At 35.4% G+C, this 24377-nt stretch overlaps 1 protein-coding gene across 1 annotated transcript in view; it reads left to right on the forward strand.

Moving 5' to 3' along the window:
- Positions 1-2213: 2213 nt before the first annotated feature.
- Positions 2214-24377, forward strand: part of LOC124541819 (P protein-like) — an 81270-nt gene continuing 59106 nt past the window's right edge. Inside the window, exons 1-2 of the mRNA XM_047119725.1 lie at positions 2214-2377; positions 19180-19469. Coding sequence (XP_046975681.1) covers positions 19265-19469 — 205 coding nt within the window. The 5' untranslated portion in view covers positions 2214-2377; positions 19180-19264. The remainder of the gene's footprint in view (positions 2378-19179; positions 19470-24377) is intronic.

A 24377-nucleotide genomic window follows, 5' to 3' on the forward strand; every position in this document is an offset into this window, starting at 1 on the left:
ACTGTAGCACATGATTTTGATCTATTGCGCAGGGTTCAGCCAGAATTTGCAGTGTACCCGCAGAACATGTGTTTATTTACGACATTAATTAAAAATAACCAAATTTACGCTTGCGCCGAGAAATCGCGGCGCTGAGCGTTTTCTATCGACTGTATCACGGCGAGTGCTCTGAGGAATTATACTCTCTTATACCTGCTTCCCCTTTCCTTCACAGATCCACGCGTGCTGGCTCGCGATGTCATCGCCTAACTGTGACATCTATCCCAACGCGCACAATGAAATTTAGCAACTCTTTTCTTTACCAAAAAGTGGAACTCTTTACCAGCACACGTGTTCCCCTCCTCTTATAACCTGGTTGCCTTCAAACGAGGCGTGAAATGGCATCTTGCGGGCCGTCATGGCGAGGGTGACTAGTGCAGCTCATTCTTGCTATGCGTACTAGTCTTCTTCGCGTTTGGATTCCATTTCCACTTACCATCAGGTGGAGTGGAGTCATATGCCTAGCAGGATATAAGCGACTTTGTTTTATACTATGTAATGATGATTAGTGGGTAAAAGAAAATGTCGAAACAACGTCACACGCCACTATTATACTCCTGGAACTTTATTTAAACGAATTGTGACGTGTGATTTAAAGTATCAATATTTAAACAATGTTTATGCTCTGTTAACTCTATTATTAAAATATTCAATACATATAAAACATAATCAAATATTTATATATTCATTGTTATAATTGATAAAGATCATATTCAAATGGTAGGTAGTTGCGAACTCGTTTGGGTACCATCAGTTGTACCACAGGAGAAATATATAGTACTAGTTGTTGTCCGTGTCTTCCCTCGCGTTTTAGGGTGTTGGTTGTCGAGACGCGTGCATCTTAACCGATGATTGCGGGTTCAAACCCAGGCAAGCACCGCTGTTTCATGTGCTTAATTTGTCTTTATAATTCATCTCGTGCTCAGCGGTGAAGGAAAACATCGTGAGGAAACCTGCATGTGACAAATTTCATAGAAATTCTGCCACATGTGGATTCCACCAAACCGCATTGGAACAGCGTGGTGGAATATGTTACAAACCTTCTCAAAGGGAGAGGAGGCCTTTAGCCCAGCAGTGGGAATTTACAGGCTGTTGTTGTTGTTATCATGTGTCAGGCAAAAAAGTAGCCTATGTCCTTCCAGAAACTCCAAATTTCATCAAACGCTCTTCAATGGTTCGCCAGTGAAAGAGCGACACACAGACAGAGTTACTTTCACATTTATAATATTAAGTATAGATTTTTGTATTGGGATTCGGGTCTGTATAACTGCAGACACAAGGGAATTAACAAAGTTCCATTTTTTTTATGTAATAGGTGGCAAACGAGCAGGAGGCTCTGATGGAAAGTGACTACCACCGCCCATGGACGTCTGCAACGGCAGGGGGCTTGCAGGTGCGTTGCCGGCCTTTAAGAAAGGAGTACGCTCTTTTCTTGAAGGTTCCCATGTCGTATCGGTTCGGAAAAACCACCGGCGAAAGCTGGTTCCACAAAGTGGTTGTTGATGTTGGTCGGATATTGGCATTGTAAGGGATGGTTAATATATCTTGTATGTCCATGGGCATTGGTGTCTTCTCCGCTGACCTAGGTATATCACATGAAACGCGTGCTTTCAACTTATGAGTTCAAAGTAATAATATGTGTTTAACACATAAAACACATGAATTTCAATCGTACCACGCTTGGTTAAAACTCGTTATCTTCACAACTATATTAAATATAGTAAACAAAAAAAAATCTATTACACAAATATTCGTTAACATACCAAAGAGAGTTCTCCTTTATTAATAAAAGAAAAATAAAACTACTTCCTCTATGTTTTATAATACTGTACTTAATTAATGATTTATAGACAGCGTATATATAAATTTAATTGTTATTTAATGACATATTCTGTATTTTAACTACTTACCAGTTTTTCGATAGAATCTTCTTGTCGTACGTAACGGTGGTAGCATTAAACTAATTCAACACTAACATATTGATTATGTATATTTACGCGTTCACTTGAATAAAGTATATTTTTGATTGTGAATTAGTTAGACTTAACACAAAAACATTGCTTATAATGATATCAAGGAATAATGCATTACGATTCACATATTTCCTAAGTCATTGATAACAGTTTGATAAAAATGCGACACAATATTTATTTATAACTAAACAGTCAGTCGCGCGAAACACACCACAGGGAACGTACGTGCGTTCCACACCGTAATACTTTATAAATATTTGACATTTGACAATAAACGGGCGGGAAAACTAAGCGTCTTGTTGTGATAGTGACAAGTTTGTTTTTTTTTTGTGTTACGTGATTAACGTGTTAATTTTTACAGTCTGGTATTTAAATAATTTTAATATATAAATACTCTTTGGTTCTATTATTAGTTACGCTTTAATTTATTATTATGATAATTTCATTTATACAATTATGTTTGATTTTTGAACCAATTATGATACATTTGAGTAAACAGAATTTACAATATATATTGTAAAAAAGTAAAGTTTGTATGTTTGGATGTAGAAAATAATCTTTGAAACTATTTATACGTTTTTAAAAATACTGCAATGTTTTGATTAAACGGTTAGTGTGAACAGTGATATATTTATATTATCATACTAAAATAAACAAAGTATGTAAGTGGTATAATTTTTGAAATAACTTCTAAAAAGACCAAATACCACCATCAAGTAAAATGAACTTTATATAGAAAAGATGTATAGATTAAAAACATCTGTAGAAAATACCTATTAACACATGTTCATAATGGATAATTTACTAATTAAATTATATATTTATAATTAATTTTATACATACGTCACGTTTGTTGGGACTTGGTAGTAATAATTGTATTTTATAGTTTAAAAATTAAGTAAAGATATTTATTTATGGATTATTTACATTAAGGCCTCATTTATATATTAACAATAACTATAACTTACTGTACAAATTATGACCTCGCGGAATTGTGTCAAGAATACTTGTAGCATTTCCCCGTTGAATCGGAATTCCGATCTTCTGGGCAAAAAATAAACCAGCTCTTCCTCAGAGGAGGCAATGAGGCGATTCATGTATGTAATAAAGTTTCAACTACAAATCACAAGTTGTGGTATTTTTATTATTTAAAAACAAGGGTTATTAACAATAATTTTCCATTAACAAATAACGTCTGTCAATGTAGTGCTTAATGTACTTTGTCTGACTTAATTTTACATCACATTATGTCAAAATGGTAAAATGTGGCCAGTATATAAAATACAAATCTGGTAATACAATATTATTGTTATGTATGACCACAGATGGAGATTTTCTCGAATCTGATTCTATTAAAAATAAAAGATTAAGAAGTATTTAATACTTATTTAAAAATAACCAAATATATAAATCGTATTAAGAAGAAATATTAATCATTCCCTATAATATCGCCAACGCTCAAAAACCTTGAAAACTCAGCTGTTATGTCTCTTGTACTTGTCCCTTCCATGCAATGTTTGGCCAGTGGATCGGTATAGCTTACCTCTGGAAGCAAAGATGATCTTACCCACCACATTTGTCACTAGTCAGAGTAAGGCCATCCTAACTGTACATGCCAGTATAACTACAGACACAAGGGACATAACATCTTAGTTCCCAAGGTTGGTGGCACATTGACGATGTAAGGAATAGTTAATATTTCTTACAAAGTCATTGTCTATGGGCGATGGTGACTACTTACCATTAGGTGGCTCATATGCTCGTCCACCAACCTATACAATAAACAAAAAACATGATCTTTAATTGGATATGAAGGACATTAGCTCACGCATATTTAGCTCCAAGGTACCGTCATGTAGTACTGAAATATATTAGTGACCTACGGCTTCGCACGGGTGCAATACTGATACTAAATATACAACAGAATTTATTTATTTACGACATCACATTAAAAACTTCTAAAAGTAGCAGTCTCTTTACTATATTGTCCATGTATTATATACAAAAACCTTCCTCTGGAATCACTCTATTTATTAAAAATAACCGCATCAAAATCCGTCGCGTAATTTTCAAGATCTAAGCATACATAAGGACAGACAGCGGTAAGCGACTTCGTTCTATACTATGTAATGATAATAGACAATAGATAGAACGAATCATAGACAATGAGGTTATGACAAAGACAATATTCCGACTGTGTAATGATTTAGTATTTTCTCAATAGTCACCAACACGTGTGTAATCTATGCATATGTATAATAAAATTGGAGCGTCTGTTTGTAATATTAAAATAACTGCTTTTTACTAAATGCATATGTGTATACATTGTACATGTCACAATTTTTATTTTTTTATTTTCGTCTAATTGTTCCGGCTAATCTCTGGAATGGCTGGACCGATTTTGATGAAACTTTTACTGGCAGATAGTTGTAATAATCAGTAACTTAGGCGTCAACAGCAACTTTTTTGATAAATTCTAGCGCAGACAAAGATGCGGAATCAGCTAGGTGTATCAATATATCTTGGTAAGGTCTTTGTGAAAGGAAATCCATGTTCAACCCACTTTAACCACTCATAGTAAAATGTTATTTTATTTTTCAAATCTTTATTAATATATTTAAATATTATACTTTATGTAAATTCGAATTGTACGACAACTAATTGCAATATTATAATGAAAGATATAATTAATTCTCTTAATATTAAGTACGTGTCTCATTACTAATGATATTTAACTATTAATCAGTAATTATTAATAATAGTAAGTACTTCGGTATCTTAATACGATTTATACAACAACAACAGTCTGTAAATTCCCACTGCTGGGCTAAAGGCCTCCTCTCCCTTTGAGGAGAAGGTTTGGAACATATTCCACCACGCTGTTCCAATGCGGGTTGGTGGAATACACATGTGGCAGAATTTCTATGAAATTTGTCACTTTTTGGTTGGATTGTTTGTGGTTTCCTCACGATGTTTTCTTTCACCGCTGAGCACGAGTTGAACACACACACACACACACACACACAACACACACACACACACGCACATGCACACACACAACTTGTAAGCACGAACGCTTAGAAGAACGAAAACGTAAGAAGCATTTACCATTACCTTGAGAACTAAGATGTTATGTCCCTTGTGCCTGTGGTTACTCTTAGTGGGAACTGGGAATCTCAAGGGTTACTTCATAGCTCAAACCACTAGACCGACCTGTACAACGCGAGGGAAATCTCGGTCGACAGCTAGTTCAGTATATATATAACTGTCAGTCTTTGGAACTGCCCCATGATGACTGGGATAGAACTCGGCTCACGCTATTAATATATAAAATAGTCATTTATGACCGTTTTACAATTTCTTAAAAAACGATTATTTTTTTTTGTTATGTCAATGATAAAAGCAATTGGTCTCCATTATATTACTGTAATTGAGGCTAAAATTTCCCAATAATTCCATAACTTATGATTTTACGAATTTCCCAGTAATACATGATTATATATTTGGTTTTGCATCAGTCGTTTCAACGAAGTATAACGCCGGTACATAAAAAATAAACACTGCCTTTGATATTAAACTTATTTAATCACTCTTTCACAACTTAATATGATAATTTATGTAACAAAAGTAACCCGAATCACACACTGCCGCCTATTTTATACAACTCTCCTCTCCTCTCCACAACGCACCTCCCGTCCTCGCCTCTCCTCGACAACAACTCCCCTAGTCAACACACCATCTGTTTTTCGTTACAGAAGTTTGACATTGACCGCGAAAGACACATAAACAACAAGAGCCTGTCAATTTCCCACTGCTGGGCTAGGGCCTCCTCTCCCTTTGAAAGAAGTTTTGGAACATATTCAGATCAAAGTAAACGGCAATTATTTTGTGCTGGTCTGTGCAAGCCCGTCTGGGTGGGTGGCATTAACTCATCATATATTCTAACAAGATGTTATATTTAGTTTTGATGTGTTCCGATTTGAAGGGTCAGTGTAACTACAGGCACAAGGCTTCCAAGGTTGGTAGTACATTGGCGTTATAATAAATATATCAGTCAATAAATATTTCTTTAGGCAAGGTAACCGTTTCTATAATAAAATTCCGCAGACATTTTTAACTTTCCTAAATACCAATCGTTTGTAAATTGGTAAAAAAGCATATTATTCGAAACAAGATTAATACCTGTTGACTTCCAGGCAGGATATATAATTGTATTTAACTAACATGAATGTATTTTTTAAATGTTGAATGTTTTTAAAAAGAGTAACTACTGTGTTTCTTGCCGGTTCTTCTCGGTAGAATCTACTTTTCGAACCTGTGGTAGCTTCACTTGATTGTTAAAAGACAATTCAAAAGTGCTTGTAAAAGCGTACTTGAATAAAGTTTATTTTGATTTGATATAAAATTAATTGGCCCAATAACATATCCGCCTACTTATGTATATTTATTATTTCCTAGGAACAGATATAATATACATAGTATACATGCACACAATTGTATTTTATTGTATTAAGGGTGATACACTCACTGATATGGAACAATAATGAAGCGTACATGACGTGAACGAGATATACATATACTATGTCAACTATATCAACAACTTATATATAATATGTTACTTTAAACCCTATGTACGATAAGTAATAAAAACTAACGATTTGAATCAAATTCAAAACATACTATTCTTGCCACCGTTCCACGCGGTCAAAAATTAGTAAATGTTTTTAATTCATATTTGTATATATTTAAGATATTTATATATATCTTAGTTATTATAAATATCTTAAATATATATATTATAGTTATTAATATGTTTTTCATATAGTTTATTAACATAAGAATTTATAACATTAAATGATTAAATATATACAAATATGAACCAAAACTAATTACTATATAAATCTTGACCGCGTGCAATGCTAGCAGTATTTCCCCGTTGAATCGCAATTCCGATCCTCTGGGCAAAAAACGAACCAGCCCTCCTGTCACCAGTGGAGGCAATGAGGCGAGGTGTTATACTTTTGATGAAGCTTTTTGCACCACTATTCCAAGGGCCAAGCGTTTCTTATGTTAATAAAATCCTTACAAATATACTTTATTAAAGTATAATTTTACAAGAACTTATGTTTCGTCATTTTACAAACTACATTAAATGAAATGAGAAAATTCGGCAACTCTATAGTTACTCTTTTCCAACATTTATAATGCAAAGTTATGTTAATTAAATACAATAAATTCTTGGAAGTCAACAAGTATTAGCTGCATATACAATTTATATAATCTGTATTGAATAATATGTTTTTTTTTAATTACATACAACAACAAACAACAACAACAGCCTGTAAATTCCCACTGCTGGGCCTCCTCTTCCTTTTGAGGACAAGGTTTGGAACATATTCCACCACGCTGTTCCAATGCGGGTTGGTGGAATGCACATGTGGCAGAACTTCAATGAAATTTGTCACATGCAGGTTTCCTCACGATGTTTTTTGTTTCACCGCTGAGCACGAGATTAATTATAAAGACAAATTGAGCACTTGAATCAGCGGTGCTTGCCTGGGTTTGAACCCGCTATCATCGGTTAAGATGCACGCGTTCTAACCACTGGGCCATCTCGACTCACTGGGCCATCTCGACATTTAATTACATATTTTTTACAAATGATTTGAATTTATTCATCGTCTGAGTTAGAATTATCGGCAAATTTTTATTTCATAAACGAAATAGTAACCGAATTCTTGAATAATACAGATTCAATACGAGATCTAAGATTCACATCCATACAGCCAGCATCTATTAAATAAATGCAAAGTTGAAAATTTCCTATGTATTCAGAAGCTATTAATTTTATCGTGGCTATAAAATAGATTACATTAAATAAAGATAATTGTGACTAACTACGTAACTATAATACTAGATTATATTAAACGTTATAATATAAATAAACTACATATGTTTCGTAATTCTTGGCTTGGATTGGCATTCAAATTATTATCATTGTCACAATCAGTGTCAGATAAGCGATTACCTTTGTCTAATAGATAAAAAAAAAACACATAATGACAGCTGGAAATGGCGCCTTTATTGAATAAACATTTTGTTAGACAATTGTGTTATCAGTGATATGATACATGTATTAACGTTGGTATATATTTGCGATAAATATATTTCTTTGACTGTCACAAAAGTAGACATATAAATAATATGTATTTTTTTAAAAATGTTATTTCACCCGGGTGTTACAATGTATCTCTAGTATTTCATACACATAGTATAAAACAAATTTTGTCCCTATTCATGCTTAGATCTGTAAAATTGAATTGCGGATTTTGATGCGGCTTTTTTGAAAGATAGATATAAAATCAAAAAATCAAAATAGACTTTATTCAAGTAGGCTCTTACAAGCACTTTTGGACTACTCAGTATTGTTGTGTTCCGGTTTGAAGGGTGAGTGAGCCAGTGTAACTACAGGCACGAAGGATATAGCATCTTAGTTCCCAAGGTTGGTGGCGCATTGACGATGTAAGGAATAGTTAATATTTCTTACAGCGTCATTGTCTATGGGTGATGGTGACCACTTACCATCAGGTGGCCCATATGATCGTCCACCAACCTGTAGCATAAAACAAAACATTGTATATTCTGGCTTAACCCTACGAGATAGATCAAAATAATGAACTACAGTATTGTACACTTTATAACGGTCCGCGGTAGTCTATCTCTTCGGGATAACACATAATTACTATTTTATATCCTTTACTTTTTACAAGAAATAATGACTTATTTTGAGGGTTATAAGACATTCTGTAGTATAGTTATAGCGGATAGTTTTATATAATAGGTATATACTATGCAGTTTGTTTTATTATACTCGATACTAGATTGCGCTGGAGTTATGGCCAACATTTGGTCAAATAAGTTTGGTGAATGTCAAGTAGTGATGGGCGTATTAGTTCGCAACTGAGATCGCTCAGATTAGTTCAACAACAACAACTGCCTTTTTAAATTTCCCTGGAAAATGTTGGGCTAAGGTCTCCTCTCCCATAGAATAGAAGATTTGGAACATATTCCACCACTTTGACCCAATGCGGTTTGGTGGAATACACATGAGGCAGAATTTCGTAGACACATGCAAGTATCCTCACGATTTTGTTCTTCACCGCCGAGCTTGAGATGAATTATAAACACAAATTAAACACATATATATAATGGTGCTTGCCTGGGTTTGAAGCCGCGATCATCGGTTAAGATGCACGCGTTCTAAACTAACCCCGACTGTCAAGTCACGTACGCCAAGATAGTAAAATTAGCTTGCTTGTTTACTACTAACTCGACTTAATTAGTTAATGGGAAATTAAACATTTTATAAATACAAAACAATGACCTCAAACTATTAATTACAAAAGGATAATTAGTTGATCCATACTAAATCGAACTAATGATTTGAAATCTTGTTATCGTACAACTTGATGTATCATTGGAAAATTCAATAAAACCGATTACTGCCGATTCTCACAACCAATAGAAATAGCTCCCTATCGCGCCACTCGACTCTATTCGTCGCTATAGATTCTCGCGTCAGTTCAACCCGAGACAGCGAGTGCGTGTAAAGCGACGTGTCAAATTGAATATATTAGGTCGTATGATATTACAAGTTATTACGTTTGTGTAAAGATCATATTCGCATAAAAAATAAATATTGATAATTTGGGATGGCTCACTTAAGTCGGATGTGATCGGTTTTACGATTTTTACCAATGCTACATCTAAGTTGTGTCGTACTATACTTAAAGCAATAGATATGTTACAATGTAAAAATAGAATATTTAACGAAATTCGGTTGAAAATGTTCCAACTGACATCGCCTTTACCATGACATAAGCATTAATAATATATAATGGAGTTCTATAAAACAATTGTAGATGAAACGTACAGATCTAAAAACTTTTAGAAATGCCATGAAATAGAAAACAGACTATGATTTATTTAATACGAGATTTTTACCATGGTTTTTATTTTTATTTAATGGAGCTCGATATTTCGACATTATTTACTAATGTCTCGTGAACAATACGAACTTGTACAAAGCCCCACCACCAAGTAAATTTTGTTGAATAAGTTGTAAGGTCCGTTGTGGTTTTAATTAGAGGACTTAATAAAACCTCCTTATATAATCAGAGAGCTACTGCTAGGTAGAGCATACATCCTTATCTCATTGACATTGGCGCAAATCGCTTTGATTTCTAATTTATCATGCACATACACAAAATACCTTTATAGTATCTGAATTTCCTAATCATATCTTTAAGAATGATTTATCAACATATATGTTTCATCTTATACAGCTTCGCTACTTATCATTGGATATGATTTCAATTAAATCTATATCCACAAAAAAACAGCACTTACTCAATGTTTATTTCAATTGAAATTTAAAGATTTAGATTTACTATCAATAACACATGCCATTTCTGAAATTTGTAACTCTGTGGTAAGTTTTTCTTTATATGGCCATAGAGCAGAATATACGTATTATAAAGTATTATTAACACGCCTAATTATAATAATAACCTTCAACTTCAAGTGCTCATTAAACTTAATCAAGGACATACAATATCATACAAGTAAGCAAACCTCCATAGAATATATTGAAGGCTCAACCGAACTGACACAGTAGTGAGATGTGCAGTAACAAAGCCGAGATGGCCCAGTGATTGTGGGTTCAAATCTCGGCATGCGCCACTGAATATTCATGTCCTTAATTTGTGTTTATAATTCATCTGTTACTTGGTGGTAGGGCTTTGTGCAAATCCGTCTGGGTAGGTACCACCCACTCATCAGTTATTCTACCGCCATATAACATTACTCAGTATTGTTGTGTTCCTGTTTGAAGGGTGAGTGAGCCAGTGTAACTACAGGCACAAGGGACATAAAATCTTCGTTCCCAAGGTTGGTGGCACGTTGACGATGTAAGGAATAGTTAATATTTCTTACAGCGTCATTGTTTATGGGTGATGGTGACCACTTACCATTAGGTGGCCCATATGCTAGGCTCGGCGGTGAAGGAAAACATCGTAAGAAACCTGCATGTGTCTAATTTCATAGAAATTCTGAGTTATGTGTATTCCACCAACCCGCATGGTAACATCGTGGTGGAATATGTTCCAAACCTTCTCCTCAAAGAGAGAGGACGCCTTAGCCCAGCAGTGGGAAATTTACAGGCTCTTGTTGTTTGTTGTAGCAGAAACATAACTGCAGTTACTCAACGTCATTATATGATAGTCACATTAAACTAATCGATATACAGTAGAATCTGGTTTATCCAAACTAACTATGAGGGTGACAGGGATCAAACAAAAACAACATATTTTCACATGAAAACATTACATATTATTAAAATTTGACATACATATTTAATTAAGATTATACAGACGATAAAAAGCGTGGAATTAATACTTGTTCACTTCCAGGCAGAAGTTTTAAAATTACGATATAATAGTGCTTCTAAAAACCTACTCGAATAAATTATATTTTGTTTTTATAAAATCATTTAATGTAAAACAATTAAAAAATTCTAATGACATTCATATATTTTTTTATTAAAAACGTCACTTCTTAATTTACGAAAGTCTACAACGTGCCAACGTTCGGATAACTAAGCGATCGGATAAAGTAAGTCAGCGTTCGGATATTCGATATTTTTAACTCTAAAGAGTTCACACATTATTCAAGGAAATGTTGAATAGATAACTTGTTTATATGTATATTATATATAACAGTCCGATAGTTGAATAAAACATGCGCAAGCGCATTTCAACGCAGCTTGCGTATTATAATAATAAATATGGAATTGCATACAATGACCATTCGTAGCGAATTCATAAAGTATTGTTGTATAATATATCATAATCAACATAGAGTATGTTTTATATATGCATTTATCATATATGAGTTATGATTTTTGTTCTTGCTTATGGCTTAACCAATTTTGATGGATTTGGACTTAAGTCAGAATGTGTATGGAGTTCCTTACCCGAGGGTATGGTTACTTGATTTTGACAGGGTCAGGGTGTCATTTAGAGGTCAGTAAATCTGTGTGTGTGTGTGTGTGTGTGTGTGTGTGTGTGTGTGTGTGTGTGTGTGTGTGTGTGTGTGTGTGTGTGTGTGACTGTAAAATTATAGTTTCTCGTCTTTGTATTCGACCATTTCATGGTTGGTCTATTCCAACATCTATGTAAGTACGTCCTCCTTATAAAAACTTTATAGTGCTAGTATTTATTTATTTATTCTTTATTGCACTCTACATAGCATCTTAAAACTAAAAAATAACATTTTTTACATAAAAGTTGCATGAGGTGCAACAGGCGGCTTTATCGCCAAGCAGCGATGTCTTCCAGGGTACCTTTGGGTAAAGGATCATAGTGTTGATATAAATGGGAAGGGTACAGTAACTTTTTACTTATATGTAGTATAAATACATAATAAAATAGTACACAATACACAAATAACTATAAATATATATAATATACATATAGTATATTAAATACATACATAAATAAATACATAAAATATATATAATAAAATAGGAGATATTAACTAAACAAGTATTTGTTGAACTGGTTTGAACCGGTTTGTGGTATCCTTAAGGCGATATCACACTGTGTTATGATGGTAAACCCTTGCCCTGTGTGAAGTATCCCTTGACTCTCGATGAAGTCTTGACGTGAAACTTCTGAATCAACGCTTCGGAAATGAAAATCGAAATGTAGCAACATGCTTTTATATCATCTATATAATTTTGTATTGAATAAAATGTATGTTGTATGTTTTTTATTTATGTAATTTTCACCAATGATTTGAATTTGTGAATCGGCAAGGTTAAAAAAATCTATTATACAAATTGTTTATTAAAAGAACTCCGCAAAATTGCTTTAAAAAAATAGATAAAAGTCTTTATTTTGCTTAATCATTATCATTATCATTATATAGTATAAACAAAGTCGCTTACCGCTGTCTGTCCCTATGTATGCTTAGATCTTTAAAATAAAGCAACGGATTTTGATGCGGTGTCTTTTAATAGAGTGATTTGAGAAGGTTTTTGTGTAATACATGGACAATATAGTAAAGAAACATTGATAGTTTTAGAAGTTTGTAATGTGATGTCGTTTATAAATAAACTCAGTAGTATATTTAGTATCAGTAATGCACTGTGTGAAGTCGGGGCGGGTCGCTAGTAAACTATATAGTTACTTCGAGTTAAATAATGAACTGATGCAAACTATTATTATAATTGTGATATTTCCTGGTAATAACGAAAATGACATGTCCACTTAGTAATTATATAGACTTAAGGCGTTTTAAAATTGCGTCTAAATCGGCTTACGTTGATTGTGTAGATCGTTTTAGATAATCTCCTAGCTTACTGTCACTTGTAGGAATTCGTATTATGTGTCGTCAGGGCGTTAGAGCAGCAAGGGAAGCAACCCCATAAACAAAATCAAAATCAAACTATTCTTTACTAGTCGTCTTATGTGACAGCCATAAAATGCCTATGCAGTGCCGTAAATAGCCTTTTCTGCGCCCTGTGCGAGCTTCTATAACTGCGCCCTATTTAAGCAGATCCTTTGGCTATTTTACTGCCTCACTCATTAAACTTAAACGCAGGTTCACTACTGCAAATGCGTTGCCCATTAACGATAAACACTAAACACAAATACGCTACGCAAAAAATGAGCGCGATGTATGTTTTTAATGATACTAGCATGTAAGTACGTTTGTATTGGAATCGAGTACTAGGGGCTCAGCGGAATCTTAACAAGAGCAAAACGAAAAAACAATAGTAATGCCCAGTCTGCCTATGCCCGATAGTCTACGCCCTGTGTCTAGGCACCGTTGGCACCGCCCTACGCCATTGTACCTTTGTCCTTTCTTGTAGTTTAAGTTTGCTTCATACCAAATTTCATCAATTTTGGATCAGCGGTTAGAACGCGTGTATCTTAACCGATGATTGCGAGTTCAAACATGTAACCAGGCAAGCAACGCTGATTCATGTGCTTAATTTGTCTTTATAATTCATCTCGTGCTCAGCGGTGAAGGAAAACATCGTGAGGAAACCTGCATGTGACAAATTTCATAGAAATTCTGCCACCCGTGTATTCCACCAACCCGCATTGGAACAGCGTGGTGGAATATGTTTCAAACCCTCTCCTTAATGGAAGAGGTGGCCTTTTCTCAGCAGTGGGAAAAGTACAGGCTGTTACTTTACTTTATATTTATGTAATATATCCTGCTTGGAAATCAACAAGTATTAATTCCACGCTTTTTATCATCTGTATAATCATGTCATTATATAAGGCAAATAATGATGGAGAAAGTACAGTATTAGTAGATATTTTTATTATCAATGTCAGTTGTCATTTTGTATAACAGCACCCTGTTGCAGCTTGGAGGAACTTAAATAAATAAATAAATATAAATATGAGACAACATCACATGCACTACTTTGATCCCAATGTAAGTAGCTAAAGCACTTGTGTTACGGAAATCAGAAGTAACGACGGTACCACAAACACCCAGACCCAAGACAACATAGAAAACTAATTATAATCTACATTGACTCGACCGGGAATCGAACCCGGGACCTCACACCACTCGACCACGGAGGTCGTTTAAACTTATAAAGGAGTTTCCAAGTAGTTTCTGCATGCAGTAGAGTCAGTGGCGTAGCTAGGTGAGGAAGGGCCCCGATGCATAGAAAAAGAATAGGGCCCTCACCCCCTCATTCCCATCTCTCTTTAACTAATAATTACCCTTTAAAATTATAGATACCAAATAAGAAATCTTGTGCGCCAGGTCGTGATTTTCAAGCTTCAGAAGCTTAAGGTTTATTTTCGAGGGCCCCTTGAACTCCGGGGCACTGGTGCACAGCACCTGCCCTACGATAGTTACGCCACTGAGTAGAGGGTTATGTGGGATTCATCGGCGTTATTTAGGATAACCTGCTAAAAACTATTATCCTGTTTGTGTATTCAAGGCGTTACTGGATCGTTTGAGCATACAACCGTCCCGCTTTGAAAGTCCAAACCCCTGAATAGGCAGTAATATCTTACATACAAGTATAACCAAAGAAAACCCAGAGATTAACAATGTTATTTATCGAAAATAATTTGTGTTTATAATTCATCTCGGCGGTGAAGGAAAACATAGTAAGGAAACCTGCATGTGTCTAATTTCATTGAAATTCTGCCACATGTGTATTCCAACAATCCGTATCGGAACAGCGTAGTGGAATATGTTCCAAAACTTTATAAAAATAAAAGTTACAGGCTGTTGTTGTTTTCGTTGAAAATATCATAATTTATAGCTTATAGTAGATAGTTATAAGCGATTAGCGAAGTTTACGTTTCCGAGTCTGAAATTAAACTCATCTTTAAACGACAAAGTATTGGACGTAGAATAAGCGAATAGGTACCCAAACAGGTTAGCTTTCAGATAACCCTACCCCAGTAAAACAATTACTGAATACTTTGTAATAATTATAATGTTCCTTATTAATATTAGTAATCATTATTAATTAATTACATAAATTGATCACATAATGTTATTATAATTATGTCAGAATAATTATTTTTTACATGGAACATATTTTACAGGCTCAAGGGAAAGTTTAGTAGTTTTCAAGGTTTATAGCACATGATAGAAGGAATTATTTTCTATGCAATTATATTCTGCAGTACGGCACAACTTAGATGTAACGTCGGCAAATTTAATAAATCCAATTACAGCTCCCTATCGCGCCATTCAACGCTATTCGTCGCTATAGATTCTCGCGTCAGTTCAACCCGAGTAAGTGCATGTAAATCGACGTGTCAAATTGACGAATATATTAAGTATGATATTACAAGTTGTTACGTTTGTGTAAAGATCATATTCGCATAAGAAATAAATATTGATAATTTGGCATAGTGTACTTAATTCGGATGTGATCGGTTTTACGAATTTTGCCGATGCTACATCTAAGTTGTATCGTACTATACTAATGTATTTGAACATCGCTGATCAGGAACAATCAGACACACTTGCACTACAACTTTTGACATAAAATCTATATCTTTATTAATAATATAAATGTGAAAGTAACTCTGTTTGTCTGTCGCTCTTTAACTGCCAAACCAATCATACGAATTTGTTGAAATACCCATATGAAGCAAATTGTCATTTGTAATCTTAGTACTAGCGCGCACTGGTAACTTTTGTCAATATGTCCGTGAATATGTATGGAGTTGCGCGCATATTACGACGTGACATTTGTGTCTGCATCTGTGCATATTCAGGGACTCGACAAGAGTGACGAAACAGTCACCGTGACAAAAGTTACCAGTGCGCGCTAGTTGTTACGGTTACATATTTACCTACAATCCTTAGCCTGAGCTCTTTTATTTTAGATCGTATTAGATTTTAAAGATAGGATGTGTACCCCACATAGAGGTCTTTTTTTACTGTGTGAAGTATTGCTGTTTGCCCTACTGACCTTTAAAGCGTCACCGGACTTTCGGGCGAGTACTAATGTCCTCAGCTCTGAGGTTGAGCGCTGAGCTCGGATTTAAAAAAAAAAAAATACATTATAAATATGAGACAACATCACATACATTACTCCGATCCTAATGTAAGTAGCTGAAGCACTTGTGTTATGGAAATCAGAAGTAACGACGGTACCACAAACACTCAAACCCAAGACAACATAGAAAACTAATGGTAATCTACATCGACTCGGCGGGGAATGGAACCCGGGGTCTCAGAGTGGCGTACCCATGAAAACCGGTGTACACACCACTCGACCAGGTCGTCATATTATAAAGTTCGTCCTGAGGGTGTCTCCTATGAGATCGCTCGGCTCAGAACGAAGTTGGTGGGGTAATAGTGCGCTTGTGTTAAGCACACTTGTGCACTAATAATACCTGCGCAGTTGGCTCTTCTTGGAAATCTGTGAATCGATTTCATAAGCCGCATTTGAAATGTAAATTAAATCATTTAAATCCAAGTGATATAAATGCACAAATAGATGAATTGTCTTTAAACGTCTCGGAGTGTAAATTGACATGTGCAAATCGTAAAGAACGTTTGTAAACATTATTAAAACGCTCCAACGACTTTTCCTGCGTCATATTTAAACAAACAATTTTAATACTATAACCTTTTTTTATGCGATAGATTGGCGGTTCCTTTCATCGCCAATGCGCCACCAACCTTAGGCGCTAAGATATCCCTTGTGCCTGTAGTTACACTGGCTCACTCTTCAAATCGAAACACAACAATACTGAGTACTGTTGTTTGGCGGTGGAACATGTGATGAGTGGGTGATACCTACCCAGACGGGCTTAAACAAAGTCCTGCCACCAAGTAAAATAAAGCACTTACTTTGCTTTACTTGGTGACGATAAAAATGGTAGAAGCAACAAGGGACCTAACTCAGATGATGACAATGATTTTATGAGATAATATAATATATATAAAATAAATACTCATAGCATTGATACAAGGATCAAACACAAACTTGTCGCTCCTGTTACTCGACTGCATAGAGTCAGTAACTCTTTGGTGGGACAATGTATGCGCTTTTACATCAGGATCCCAGAAAGCATTTAAAATGCTTCTGTTGCCAAATTAAAAAGTTATTATAAAAATATTGAGTTTATGATTGATAGCACAACTTGGAAATAAAAGATCGCCTCCTAGTTATATCAATTCATATTCAATATGTATAATTATTGTATACCGATACGACATGGGAACCTTCAAGAAAAGAGCGTACTCCTTTCTTAAAGGCTGGCAACGCACCTGCTAGCCCCCTGGTGTTGCAGATGTGGTAGTCACTTTCCATCCATCGTAATAAATTTGACAAAAAAAACCTGCTAAGTTTCTTTCGCTGGTTCTTCTCAGGTCAGGGTAAATTCTTTTCTGAGCCGGTTGTGTTGCCTTATTGACCAAAATTTTTTTAACATTAACTGAATTAACTGAATTTATGAAACGGCAAATTTAAAAATGTCTGCGAAATTTTATCATAAAAACGAAGCTTTAAAATATGTCACCTCGCACGTAAAAGAAACAAAATGTTATATTTTTCAATAGTTTTTAAAATTTAATTTTTATTATCCTGTTCCCTTAGCCGCAAAAATTAAAAAAGGCAGACTATTACTACACTTACATCTACTCTATGTTACCAAATAATTGATTTTATAACTAAACTTTAAATAAATCGATTTTACCTTAACAGATAATATTATACCTTATTATTAAAATTGGCGCCAAATTTATTTATTTGACAGATCACATATTTAAACTGTTATTTTATGATGAACAAACAAAACCAGTAGCTAGACATTGTCTGCTATTAATTAAATGTTAATATTTTCATTGTAACATTTTTTTAAAATTAAATTTGATGTATATTGACGAAGATTTTTTTGACAGACATCAACATTATTATCAATTGATGATGGATGGATAGATGACAGTGTAATATTATTTTTAAGTTCAAAAGGGAACAGTTCGCTTAAGTCAATTAACAAAACACAAGGTCAAATCTTTATAGTGCAATCTTAAGACTGCATGGACATTAAAACCGCCAGAGTTCTTTACAACTAACATGACTGTATTTTTTTTAAATGTTGAAAAAGAGTAACTACTGAGTTTCTTGCCAGTTCTTCTCGGTAGAACTTTCCGAACCGGTGGTAGCTTCACTAAATTGTTAAATGATGATTCAAAACTGCTTGTAAAAGCCCATTTGAATAAAGTATATTTTGATTTTGATTTTACAAAGAGGTCTTAAACTAACGTAATATTTTAAATTAGTCTATTAAGTTACTTATATATTTTTGACGCGCGCAAAGTTGCGGCTAACATCTAGTAGATTATAAATGCGTTTATGTGTCGATAAAGAACTCAATGTGAGTTCTGAGACGTAAAATATTGTTTATAAGTATTGAAAATAAGGTCATATACTTAAGAATCGAGTCTAAGTTACTTTGAGCCTCAGTTAAACATGAGACTTCGCGATAGACGGTCAGATTGCGAGATTAAAAAAAAAAACAAATCGCGATACAATACAAAAATAAACCAAGGAGTATTTATATTTAATTAACATCGATTATGACGTAACGACTGATAGAGTATTTCGAAAACTGTCAATAAATTCACAGTATAAACGATATATCCGAATGTTTTTGTGATGATAATTGTGTTTTGGTTTCAAAATGGATAAATTCGTAAAACGAGTCAAAGTGTGGAGTGGTGTCTCCAGAAAACCATCGACTCCTGAGTTGAGCAGGAGCCAGTATTCCTTGGTGTCGACTGGGGAGCTGACGGCGGAAGCCCTCCAGGTCTGGCTGAAGCTGCCTCGGAAGATCAAGTACGACCCGGAATTGGAATCATTTCAGAAATGCTACGAAAAGGAAATTGGTAAGTTTACCAACAATATAACCTAATAGCATATTTATGTTGTTCCTTTCACAAAGGGTGCCATTGAAAATCAGCGTTGGGTTCTTGGAACCCAACTTCGAACCTGAATGGTACACCTTTTAGGACACGATAATTATCATTGTTTTGTTTTTGTTTTTTTTTTTAGATTAAGTTAGTAGTTGTAATTAGTTTTTATGTTTTTTATTTTTCTTTTTATTGTGTCTCGTGTCCTATTAAACGTTTATTTCTTTCTTCTTTCTTTCTTTGGTGATAGGGCTTTGTGCAAACCAAGTATTGTTGTGTTTTGGTTTAAAGATTGAAGTGTAAGTTCGCACAAGTGACAATGTCTTAGTACCCAATGTTGATGATGCGTTGGTGATATAAGGAAAAATTGTCTAGGCGCTACAGTAATAAAATAATAATTTAATTTATAAAAATATAATACCGACTTTAAAATTTAAAACGGCTAGTGAACTATAATAAGAATGATATTAGTACCGATTACCGTGGACCGATTTTAATAAAACTTACACTGTCCCCTAAGTTAAAGTGTATTGTAATTTAAATTTAAAATGATCACCTCGATACGACTTTTTTTGTGCGATAGCTGGCAAACGAGCACGAGGCTCTGATGGAAAGTGCCTACCACCGCCCATGGACATCTGCAACACCAGGGGGCTTGCAGGTGCGTTGCCGGCCTTTAAGGAAAGAGTACGCTCTTTTCTTGAAGGTTCCCATGTCGTATCGGTTCGGTATAACCGCCGGCGGAATCTGGTTCCACAAAGTGGTTGTGCGATGCAAAAAATGTCTAAAAAATGGCGCTGTTCGATGATGTCCGAAAATTGTGGATTTTCGGACATCATCGAGGTGGTGCGGGTGAAACTTAGAATATTGACGAGATGTCCGAAGGTGAAATTCAGCAGCCATTAATCCGAACAATTCCTCGGAATATTCCCCGTGAAAAATTCCGTAGAAGATGCAGAGTGATCCAACATCTTTATGCAAAGCCAAAGGATCAGGGAGATCGGAAAGGGTTTGATCGTCGATAACTCGAGCCGCTCTATGTTGAATGCGGTCAAATGGAAAGAGCTGGTACTGGAGAGCACCCGCCCAGAGGTGGGAGCAGTGAGGCCGCATTTGCGCCTTGTAAAGTTTTAAGTGCCAACGCCAAGTATTCCGGAACTATCGGAATGTTCTCAAATCGTGGAGATACGACAAATGGTGTTTTTTTAGCAGTTAACGCGCAAACTTGCATCTTTTTGGGGTTGAAATGGACTAAATTTTGTCGGCCCCAGTTCGAGACTTCGTTTAACGAAGACTCGACTTCAGATTCAAGTTTATTCCGGTATTTTTCGACGCTTTTCCGAGAAATATTAGCGCGGCCGGTGTATACGGTGTCAACGGTACTGTCGTCTACATAGCAGTGAATTTTCCTGATTTGCAGCAAATCATTGATATGCAGAAGAAACAGAGTGGGTAATAGAACGTAGCCTTGTGGTACACCAGCATTGACGAATTTTAAGTCAGAGTATGCACCGTCGACAACGACCTTGATGCTCCGATCTGCCAAAAAGCTGGTAATCCAATTGCACAATTTCCCGGGAAGCCCATAGAAAGGAAGCTTCGAAAGAAGCGCTTTGTGCCATACACGATCGAAGGCCTTCACTATGTCCAAGCTGGCTGCTAATGCCTCCCCCTTGCTCTCAACTGCTTCAGCCCATCTATGAGTAAGGTAAACTAGACGATCTCCGGCCGACCGACCCCGACGGAAACCGTACTGGCGGTCGCTAATCAGCTGGTTCTTCTCTAGATACCACAGGAGCTGGCAGTTTATAAGGGGCTCCATTATCTTGGAGAACAAGGAGGTGATGGCTATAGGCCTATAATTGGACGGATCTGATCGTTTGCCTTTTTTAGGGATGCACCAAAGCAGTCTTCCAGGAGTTCGAGACGACGCCTAATGCGTAGGCATAGTAGTAGTAGTAATGCGTTGTCTGAAAAGACGCGTTAAGACCGGTGCCAACTCGGGAGCATAATATGTGTAAAAAGTTTTCCCGTCAAAAACGTTATTTAAGCAAGGTGTGGTAGTAAAAGTAAGAATTTTGTTTTGAAAAATACTTTATTTATAGCACCAAATATGAATGCCAATGCTTGATATTTTGATAAATGCTAACATCGTTACGTATGTTCGAAGAGATCCCACAGTCCCACTAGAACGCACTATCAGAAGTGGATTTCGTAAAATTTCAATTGTAGATGATAAAAAAGCTTGGAATGAACCTGTTTACTTCCAGGCAGGATACATTACATACACATACAATTAATTGTATTTAACTAATATGATTGTATTTTTTAAATGTTGATAATGAGTAACTACTGAGTTTCTTGCCAGTCCTTCTCGGTAGAATCTAGTTTCCGAACCGGTGGTAGCTTTACTTAATTGTTAAATGACGATTCAAAAGTGCTTGTAAATGCTAACTTGAATAAAGTTTATTTTGATTTTGATTTTTGATTTTTCGAAAAACATGAGAAAGTAACACACAAAGCAACACATAAAAAATTAATAGAATTATGATCTTGCCGGATTTTTATTTTATATCAGCTTAACCTGTATTATAGTTATTTAACCTATATTATACTTATTGAAACAGGCTTTAGCATATTTGAATAAAACAAAAATTAACTTTTTCTCAAAAATTTTGAATCTAGAGGAAACAGTGTACGCAACGGATTTTGATGCGATTTTTATATATAGAATGATTCGAGAGGAAGGTTTTTGTATATAATACATGGACGATATAGTAAAGAAACACTGATCATTTTAGAAGTTTCCACTGTGATGTCATATCATTGCACCCGAGTTAAGCCGGGCGGGGCGCTAATTTCAAAAATAAATACGAAAAACTTTAATAAAAACGCAAATACATTAAGCTAACATAGTATATATTTTCTTGTGAATCCATAACAACACAAACATCTAAATATAGCTATCAATGACATGATAGGTTATAAATACTATTGTTTTAAACTTTTATTAGCGTGCGCGTCACACTGCGTTTGGCAATCGCACGAGTTGTTCGGCGAAAGACAGATGACAATCGCTGTATAACATCCGAATGCATTCGCAGGCTAGAATAAATGTACAGTCAGAGTAAGAAAACCTTCGTCAGTTATCAAATCCTTTATCAAGTCTTAAACCCTTAGTACCTTTTGAATCTAAACATCGAATCATTGCAACGCAATATGTCATTCTCGATCGGTAAGGATTATCGCTCATACTGAGCACACGAAAATAAGTCTTATGGTGACGAACCTTTTCTTACCCTGACTATACATTTGCGTCACATACGTTCGTCCGCTCGTGAAGAGTTTGCGTGTGCATAATCTGTTAGCGACCTTCTTCAAAATTAGAATATTTTGAGAGCCGATGTGGGTCAGTGGTTAGAACGCGTGCATCTTAAGCGATGAATGCGGTTACAAGCCCAGGCAAGCACCACTGAATATTTGTGTGCTTAATTCATCTCGTGCTCGGTGAATGAAAACATCGTGAGAAAACCTGTATGTGTCTAATTTCATAGAAATTCTGACACATGTGTATTCCACCACCCCGCATTGAAACTGCGTGATGGAATATGCTATAAGCTTCTCCTCAAAGGAAGAGGAGGCCTTAGCCAGCAGTGGAACATTTACAGTTGCTAACTTATTGTTGTTGTTCTTGTTGTTGTTGTATCTTTAAATTTGATTTTATAATCCCGTGGTTTCACTCGTGCGTTTCAGGGTAGTATGTGTATTACACATTAATATACAATCACACTGTGGCGGATTTACCAATAGGCTAAGTAGCCTGGAGCCTAGGGCGGCAAATTTATCCTAACCTTTTTTTTTCTTACAGTAATAAAAAAACTTATTATTATATGTATACACATTACTTCCGTAATTCGTATATTCGTCCCTACATAGCAGGTTGCAAAAATAATCTAGTAACTGACAGAAATATCACCTAGTTCATAATCTACTATTAACCGGAAAAAGCCGACATAATGAGGACGATAGAACACATATCGTAAAATGGTTATGAACTAAACTAGCGTATTTAATTTCAAAAGAAATTATGGGCGGCAGAAATTGAATAGCCTACAAGCGCCAAATCTGGATAAATGAGAGCTCAAGGGACTACGATTCCTTTTTCTCTTAAGAGAGGTTTCTCACTAACCCGAGTTCCTGGCTTACAGAGTTACGGAAGGGAACTGACTCACTTATAGAGGTCTATAAGGCTCACATTTACACGCGAAAAATGATTGTCACTTGTAGAGTTTATGGCCAAAATGACGGGACCTGATAAATAATAATCTCCTTAATAGAGTTTTCCCCGCTTATCGACAAACGGTAAGTTTTGCATTTCAGAATACTAATGCTATGTCCCTTTAATGAATTTCTTTCACATATATATCCTCTAAGCCACACTAAACCAGTGTGATGGATAAGCTACAAGTTTTCTTTCAAGTCATTTCAATTGAAAGTAACGTCTAGACTACAAACGGAGAGTTTTGCTCATCTAACCGCAAACGTTTACCCGAGCAAATGACCTTGTTATTGCCGAGATGGCCCATTGGTTAGATCGCGTGCATTTTAATCAATGATTCCGGGTTCAAATCAAGGCAAGGAATATTCATGTGCTTAATTTGTGTTTATAATTCATCTCGACGTTTTAGATATGTTTTCGATGGAAAACATCGTGAGGAAACCTGCACAAATCTTATTTCATAGAAATTCTGCCTCAGTGTTTTCCATTTGAACTCCATTTGAACAGCGTGATGGAATATGTTCCGAAACTTCTAATCAAAGGGAGAAGAGGCCTTAACCCAGCAGTGGGAAATTTACAGGCTGTTGTTGTTATTGTTGTTTGTT

The sequence above is a fragment of the Vanessa cardui genome, chromosome 29, assembly GCF_905220365.1.
Source record: "Vanessa cardui chromosome 29, ilVanCard2.1, whole genome shotgun sequence".
NCBI classification, from domain to species: Eukaryota; Metazoa; Arthropoda; class Insecta; order Lepidoptera; family Nymphalidae; genus Vanessa; species Vanessa cardui.